The sequence below is a fragment of the Ctenocephalides felis genome, unplaced genomic scaffold, assembly GCF_003426905.1.
Source record: "Ctenocephalides felis isolate EL2017-DRISC unplaced genomic scaffold, ASM342690v1 CF-g0.4_SCAFFOLD_03572, whole genome shotgun sequence".
Classification (NCBI taxonomy): Eukaryota; Metazoa; Arthropoda; class Insecta; order Siphonaptera; family Pulicidae; genus Ctenocephalides; species Ctenocephalides felis.
The window spans coordinates 39,696,553-39,705,604 of NW_020539726.1; the positions used below are offsets into that span (position 1 = coordinate 39,696,553).

At 28.1% G+C, this 9,052-nt stretch overlaps 1 protein-coding gene across 1 annotated transcript in view; it reads left to right on the plus strand.

The window, feature by feature from the left end:
• The window catches only part of LOC113388471 (cytosolic Fe-S cluster assembly factor NUBP1 homolog), a 13,130-nt gene extending 4,303 nt beyond the window's left edge, over window positions 1–8,827 (plus strand). Inside the window, exons 2-7 of the mRNA XM_026625847.1 lie at window positions 3,481–3,581; window positions 3,664–3,751; window positions 4,218–4,423; window positions 4,741–4,803; window positions 7,948–8,137; window positions 8,694–8,827. Of these exons, the coding sequence (XP_026481632.1) occupies window positions 3,481–3,581; window positions 3,664–3,751; window positions 4,218–4,423; window positions 4,741–4,803; window positions 7,948–8,137; window positions 8,694–8,722 (677 nt within the window). The 3' untranslated portion in view covers window positions 8,723–8,827. The remainder of the gene's footprint in view (window positions 1–3,480; window positions 3,582–3,663; window positions 3,752–4,217; window positions 4,424–4,740; window positions 4,804–7,947; window positions 8,138–8,693) is intronic.
• Window positions 8,828–9,052: the final 225 nt, after the last annotated feature.

Here is a 9,052-nt window from a genome sequence, read left to right on the forward strand (position 1 = left end):
TGACCTAGTAATCGGGTATTGTGAAAAGTTGAGACAGGTTCAAGTTAGATAAAACTATAAGTGACTTTAAATTAAATAAATTCAACTTTTAAAATAATTGTGATTGTGACCTCAAATTAAATTAGTAACATTGCATAACTTTAGTCAGAAGTGATATTGTTAACAGGTTTTAATGAAGAGGAATTATTTGATAGATGAGATTCGATATAAATCAATTTAATCTATATACGTAATATATAAATGGAAGAATATCAATCCATTTTGTTGACTTTGTATATAAAATTTGACCGAAGATTAATAGGATGTTTTAGATGAATATTATTTAATTTTAGTAAGTAGATATATTTGTAAATAAATAACTAACTATTTATACACAAAAACATTTTTAAAGGGGTTGCAAATGTTAATAGAAACTCAACTCAAACTCAACTTTTTAAAATGTTAATATAAAAGTACACTTTTTGGTTTTATGGCACTCTCTTTTTGCAAATCATATTTTTTTTAACTGTCCGTAGGGTAAGTTATAGTAATCGTCTAAAAATAAAAAATGAAAATTTTTGCATTTCTCGACGTTTTGAAGGTTTTTCAACATTTTACTGGCATACCTTAGAAACTAAATTGATGTGTGTGTTGTGTTTTGTATGTCCGCACGGATCAACCTATTTGAATAATTTTGTGAATTAGTTTTTGGCGAAGGCAGCTCTAGCCGTTCCGAAGGTATGGGCAAAAAGTGCCAAAAACGGTAACTCAGTTTTAAGAGAACGGAGCGTCCGATTTGAATAATTCAAAACGTATTTTACTTGTATTGACTAAACGAAGAACTGTTTAAATTTTTGGAAAGGCAGGTCTAGCGGTTATGGACTCTCAATAAAAATATGTTTTTAAACGTGTGTACACATTTTGTGTGATTTTTTCGGTCCGTACCAAGATTTTTAATTTTAAATTTCACGTATCTTGGTTTAAACAAATGTCCCCAACATTTAGTATGGAATAACCGATTTGTATGATTGAAAAATCATTCGGTTCGTACTCGATCGCGAGGCGTTTTTGCAAAAAGCCACATCTTGCCGTTTCGGAGGTATGGAGCGTAAAACGGTTATGCAGTTTTTGAGAGAACGGATCATCCGATTAAATTAATTCAAAACAAATTTTGCTTGAGAGATTGTGTACAAAAAATGCTTTTGCAGAAAATTTCGTAATTTTGAAAAATTTCATAAAAAATTCAACATTTTAAAAGAATCAAAGTTAGAAAATTTAAAATTTCGAAATTTTTTATCATTTGAAAAAAAAACTGAATTTAAAAAAATTTCAAGTTATATCAAAATTAAAAAAAAACTATTCTTACAAAAATTTGAGAATATTTTGAAATTTTCAAAAAATCGAATATTTTCAAAAATTTTAAATTCTCAAAAAATTAAGAAAAACGTTAAAAATGAAATACAGAAAATTTCAAACTTCTAAAAAAAAATTCAAAATTTAGAGAAAAAAATACCAATTATCAAAAAAATCAAATTAAAAAAAAAACTGAACCAATTTTTTAAAACATACACAAAGTTGTTTGTAGAATACCCTCGTCGCTTATTTTAAAAGCACTTATAATTTTACGTTGTGTATTTATAATAAATTAATCTAATTGAAATCATCAAAACAAATATTGATTATTTTCATTTCTCGAATATTTCATTACGGCACGGGAAGTTCCAGCAATTTGCCTTAAGGCACGATGCCATACACCACTAGTTTTATTTTAATTTTACTTACCCTGTTGTACCGACTTCTGACCTCTTTGTTCCTTCCAAAATTTGCCAACATTTTTAATGTTTTCTGCACTCATCATTCTATTAACTAATATTAAGAAATTTTTTCACAAGTTTTATTTTTTGTTGCAACATGGTTTATTTAATTGCAACATTTTTTAAAAATGCTATTTATTGTCATTTCTTAAAACTAAAACTAATATATGTTAGACACAACAATGCAAGAAGAATTAGATCGTTTCCATGGAATCAAAAACATCGTAGACATTACACTACATGGACTGATAGTCCTTATATATTTTTCGTTGTAAAAGTGTTCAAACATAGAAGGGACTGTGTGACGCGACTAGGGTGTAAATCTGTGCAAATGCAACGGAAGAGCGTTACGTTCGAGCCGAGTGCCAATGATTCGTCCCGATGATATCATTTCTATACGGGTCGATTGTGATTGGTCGTCGTGTCTCGTGAGAGTGTTTAATAAAACTAATAAAAAATCTGTGCCGTGTAAGAAACGAGTTTACTGAAATAATCTGGATTATATACTAGCTGACCCGGCGAACTTAATGGTAATAAATAAGCAGTTTTTTTAAATTGAAAAAAAAAAAAATTTCATTCAATTATTTTTGTATTTTAGTACATAGGTTGCTCTTCATTTATTTAAGTACTTTGTGATACACGACATTTTTTGTTTTAACACTACATTTAACATAAAGTAGTCGAGTAATTTCAATTAGACCTTTTTATTGTCCATCAAAGCACATTTACTATTAATGTATATGTCAATTAGTTGCAAACCCCTAAAACATTTTATAAGATATATATAAAGATTAATATATAACTTTTTACGTTTTTTTTATTAAAATTTGAGGTTATGTTAAGAAATTATATTTCAAATAGTTTTTTATTAATGTTAATGATTATACATATTGCTGATTATAAACACGTCGAATACTCTATTTAATACGTATATACAAATATACATAAATACCTAAGTATATAATTAATTATATTCCTATTTTCAAGAAATAAATTTCTCCATCGTCCATCTGGCATTGCTTGCTATTATAAGAATTAATTCATTTGCCACTTAAATAATATAATAAATAATTTATATTATTTACGTAATAATTTTCCGAAAAATTATGATTAAAAAATTTATATATATATTTGTATCAAAGCAAAAACACCGATAGACATTGACAGTTGAAAGTAAAGCCATGGAAAAATATGAATCAGAGATTGAATAAACTGAATGGATAGTTTGTAATTAATTAATTTTGAATTTGAATGAAAACGGGATAAAAAGTATCCTATGTTTTTCTCCTGGCTCTAAACTACCTCCCTACCAAATTTCAGCTAAATCGGTTCAGCCGTTCGTGAGTTATAAGTGTTCTAACTAACACAATCCTCTTTTATATATATAGTAGATTTAGAAATTATTTTGTAGGCAAGACACATATTACAGCTGCTCAAATATGAGACTGCATCGCTAGCGAAATAGTAAAAAATTCAATCAGTCAATGAATGTACGTTAATTTTAATTACACGATAAGTACAATTTCTCTAAGGTTCAAGCTCTAAATGCTAATTACAATGACAAACCGATCACGTCATATTTGAAGTATGACTTTAATTACATAATTACATTATTGTTTTGAAATATTATAAATATTTTTAATGCTATTAAAAATGCAAACAAGTTTTACTTTTTTTTATCTAACAGTAGGTGTTTTGGATTTCGACATTTGTGGTCCAAGTCAACCGAGATGTTTTGGAGTTTTACAGGAAACTGTTCACAGTTCTGGTTCTGGATGGTCACCAGTGGTAATAAAAAATAATAATTAACTCTTTTAACCCTAATATATATATATATATATATATATATATATACATCTTCTTTATCCAGTTCATCAACGATAACTTGTGCATAATGTCCATTGGATTTTTCATAAACCCTGACGATGCTGTCATATGGCGAGGACCTAAGAAAAATGGTAAAAAAATTTAAAACAAAATTCTTTGGGTATCTTATGCATGAGGATTGTGAAAATGTCTGTCTAGTTGCTGTGCGATCAGGCGTATTTTACATAAAAACAAGTCCGGGGCATGTTCGAGGATTCTGTTATCATAACATTTTTCCTTGCTTGTTTATATGTAAAATACGCCTGAACATACAGCAATTGTTTATAACATTTTTTCTTCAAGTTATTGTATTAGACAATACTAATGTTAGGCTTAATATTGTTTTATAGTTGTATTTTTACTGCAATTAATTCAATTAAGATAATTTATTTTATGTAATTATTAATTTTAATCCTGTATCCGTAATATAAAAATAAATATAAATATAGATATAAATATAAATATAAATTAGACATTTTCACAGTTTTCACTACCAATAAACAAACCTAATATAGAATTGTCCTTTTTATCAGAGTTTAGATTTAAATTTTTCTTTAGGTATGATACAGAAATTTTTAAGCCAAACCGATTGGGGTACTGACATGGAATATTTGTTAATGGATACCCCCCCTGGTACATCCGATGAACATTTGTCAGCACATACATATTTAAAAGAATGTGATTTGACTGGTGCCATAATTATTACGACACCACAAGAAGTTGCTCTGCTTGATGTCAGGAAGGAAATTGATTTTTGTAGAAAGGTAATAATTAATAATAATGTTATGACAAGGCCATGAATGCTCCACCTTTCATACATTATGCTACTGTATCATACTGTCAAAATGTCCATGAGGTTGTTGTGCATTCTGGCGTTTTACACGTAAACTGCAACGTTACGCGTATGTTATGAAGCTGGGTCAGAAAGATCATGTTATGTAAGATAGTTTGTTTGACGTTTGTGCGGTTTTTAGGTTAGGTTTTCTCTGACGCCTGACTGCACAGAAACCGCATGGCTTTTGTCAATATTTACTTATTTTAAACTATTGATTAATTATTATATTTATCATTTTTGTTTCAGGTTGGAATTCCTGTATTAGGTGTTATTGAAAACATGTCGCTTTTCATTTGTCCAAAATGTACGGTAAGTACAAAAAATAAATATAATATTTATAATATATTGTAATATTTATATATATATATATATATATATATATATATATATATAAGAAAATGACTTTTTGCCTTAAGGCAAGTTGCATACATTTTCTGATAAATGTAAATCAATGTTAGGTAATAGTGGGTATATATATAAATTTTTTGGGTGCCCTTTTGAAGAGCTCTGCAGGACGTATCGTGTGCACTAGGGTCTTAAAATTTTTATATAGTAATCTTGGATATGTTTTTCGTGAAACTGCATAATTAAAATATTAAATTTGGTTTCTGGTTGTTTTTGAGATGTTTTTGAAAACAAAGTGCTACAGATACTAGTAAGGATGTTGTAATTTTGTGGTGTGTATTTGAAGAGCTCTGCAGGATGTACTTTTTGATCTAGAATCTTAAAATTTTTTTGCAGCAATCTTGGATATGTTTAGTGCAAAACTGCATAATTAGATTATCAAATTGGATTTTTGACAATTTTAATTTTTTTTTTGAATATAATGTAACAAATGCTTAAATGAAACAAATACTTCAGGTATTAGTAAGAATGTGCTAATTTTTGTGGTGCAAGTTTGAAGAGCTCTGCAGGACGTAACCTTTGCACTAGGGTCTTAAAATTTTTATATAGTAATCTTGGATATGTTTTTAGTGAAATTGCATAATTAAATTTTCAAATTTGGTTTTTAGTTATTTTTGAGATTTTTTTAAAACTATATATGCATTACAGATAGTAGTTTTAGTAGGAATATTTTATTTATTGTGGTATGTGTTTGGAGAGCTCTGCAGGATGTACTTTTTGCACCAGGGTCATAAAATTTTAATAAAATAATCTGGGATATATTTCTCATAAAATTGCATAACTAAATTATCTAATTTGGTTTTTAACTATTTTTGCGAATTTTTTAAACCGTGCACTACAGATACTGGTAAGAGTATTTCATTTATCACGGTGTATGTTTGAAGAGCTCTGCAGAACGTACTGTTTGCATTAGAGTCAAATAATTTTTATATAGTAATCTTGGATATGTTTTTAGGGAAATTGCATGATTAAATTTTTAAAATTTGTTTTTACCTATTTTTGAGATTTTTTTGAAACTATATATGCATTACAGATAGTCGTTACAGTAGGAATATTTCATTTATCATAGTGTATGTTTGGAGAGCTCTGCAGGACGTATATTTTGCACTAGGGTTATATAATTTTTATATAGTAATTTTGGACATATTTCTTATAAAATTGCATAAGTAAAACATCAAATTTGATTTTTAGTTATTTTTGAGATTTTTTTGAATCAAAGTATGCGCTATAAATACTATGAGTATTATGATTATAGTGGCCTATGTTTGAAGAGCTCTGCAGGACGTATCATGAGCACTAGAGTCTTAAAATTTTGATGTAGTAATCTTAGATATGTTTTTAATAAAATTGCATAATTAAATTATCAAATTTGATTTTTGGTTATCTTTGAGTTTTTTTTTAAAACATGCACTACATATAGTAGTAAAACTATTTCATTTATGATAGTGTGTGTTTGGAGAGCTCTGCAGGACGTACTATTGGCACTAGGTTCTTCAAATTTTTATGTAGTAATTTTGGATATGCTTACTGCAAAACTGCATAATTAAATTTTAAAATTTGGTTTTTGACAATTTTTGAGATTTTTTTAAAACTATATATGCATTACAGATACTACAGTAGTAGGAATATTTCATTTATTGTGGTATGTGTTTGAAGAGCTCTGCAGGACGTAACGTTTGCACTAGGGTCTTAAAATTTTTATATAGTAATCTTGGATATGTTTTTAGTGAAATTGCATAATTAAATTTTAAAATTTGGTTTTTGGTTGTTTTTGAGATTTTTTTGAATCAAAGTATGCGCTATAAATACTAGTATGAGTATTTTGATTATAGTGGCTTATGTTTGAAGAGCTCTGCAGGACGTATCATGAGCACTAGAGTCTTAAAATTTTGATGTAGTAATCTTAGATATGTTTTTAATAAAATTGCATAATTTAGTTTTTAACTATTTTTGTGATTTTTTAAAAACATGCACTACAGATACTAGTAAGAATATTTCATTTATGATAGTGTTTTTGAGGAGCTCTGCAGAACGTACTGTTTGCAATTGGGGCTTAAAATTTATATATAGCAATCTTGAATATGTTTACTATGAAACTGCATAATTAAATTATCAAATTTGATTTTTGGTTATCTTTGAGTTTATTTTTAAAACATGCACTACAGATAGTAGTAAAAATATTTCATTTATGATAGTGTGTGTTTGGAGAGCTCTGCAGGACGTACTTTTTGCACTAGCGTCTTAAAATTTTTATGTGGCAATCTTCAATATGTTTACTGCAAAACTGCATGATTAAAACATCAAATTTGGTTTTTAATTATTTATGAGATTTTTTGAAAATAAAGTGCTACAGATACTAGTCAGAACGTGCCAATTTTTGTGGTGTAAGTTTGGAGAGCTCTGCAGGACGTACTGTTTGCATTAGAGTCATATAATTTTTATATAAGAATCTTGGATATATTTACCATCAAACAGCATATTTAGATTATCAAATTTGGTTTTTAGTTATTTTTGAGAATTTTTTGAAAACAATGTAACAAATGCTTAAATGAAACAAATACTTCAGATACTAGTAAGAATGTGCCGATTTTTGTGGTGTAAGTTTGAAGAGCTCTGCAGGGCGCACTGTTTGTACTACCAACTTGTAATTTTTATATTACAATCTTAAATACATTTACCATCAAACTGCATAATTAAAATATCAAGTTTGGTTTTTAATTATTTTTGATATTTTTTTTTTGAAAACAAAGTGCTACAGATACTAGTAAGATTTAAGTAAGGTTGCTGTGCTGTTAGGCGTATTTCTCAAATTGTCAGATAGATAACCTAACCTAGAAAACCGTACAATATTAGATAACAGGGAGTTTCTGACTCAGCTTCATAACATACGAGTGACGTCGCAGTTTATGTGTGAAACGCCTGAATGCACAGCAAATACATGATATTTTGACAGTTTTCAGTATGATTCAGTGGCATAATGTATGGAAGTTGGAGCGTAACATCGCCTTGCCATAACTTTTTTCTATTGAAATTATTTTCTTTCCTTAGCATCAATCGGAGATTTTTCCAGCTCGAACCGGTGGAGCCCAAAAAATGTGCAATGATTTAAATTTAAAATTACTAGGATCGATGCCACTTGAACCTAAATTAGCCAGAAGTTGTGATGAGGGCAAAGATTATTTAGAAGAGACTAGTAAAGAGACTCCGGCTGTTCAAGCACTCAAGACGATAGTAGAAAGTGAGTAAATTATATATTTATATACATATATATCTTATATATAAAATTCTTCTGTACGGCTGTACGATTCGATACTTCCCCTAAACGGTTATTCGGATTTTGATAATTCTTTTTGGAGTTTGTCAAAGAAAATTTTTAAGATTCAATGAACATTAAAACTATAGTAATATTGTAGAAATAAATGGAAAAAATACAAAACTAACACTTCTCATGGTTTGACATTGAACACATTTAAACTGTCATCTGCTAGAAATGTCAATTCACTTGAAATTTGAATTTTGCTGACATTATGAGCCTAGATAATATTAGAATACAATACACAAGAAAAATGCAATGTCTACATTATTATTGCCGAAAAGCATTGCTGAGATGTGCCACAAATTAAAATAATATAAGATATAGTCAACAGTACATGTTTGGCAGATGCAATTATATAATTCAGTTTTAAGTACAAAATTGCATATACATCAGTTTTTCGAACTTATGCATGTCGCATTTAGGTTTACCTTACCAAATTATTTAACAATACAAAAAATATAAAACAATCAATTTCCAGATTTGCTGGCAACTCTTCCTGAGTCTTAATAAAAAATAATAATAAATAAATCACGTTGAAGGAATTTATTAAAAGAGGACCAAACCAATGGAAATATTAATGGATGATAAATTGGAAATATTTTTTAATAACACACGTCTTTGATGGAGAAATAAAATAATTGGATTGAACTATATATATATATATATATATATATATATATATATATATTATATATATATATATATATATATATATATATATATATATATCTTGTTTTCGACATTGAAACATATTTAAGAGTAACTAGCAGCCCATTCGTCGAAATAAAAAATGTAAAAAGTATTAAAATTTTTATTTATACGTTTCGACACCCGATG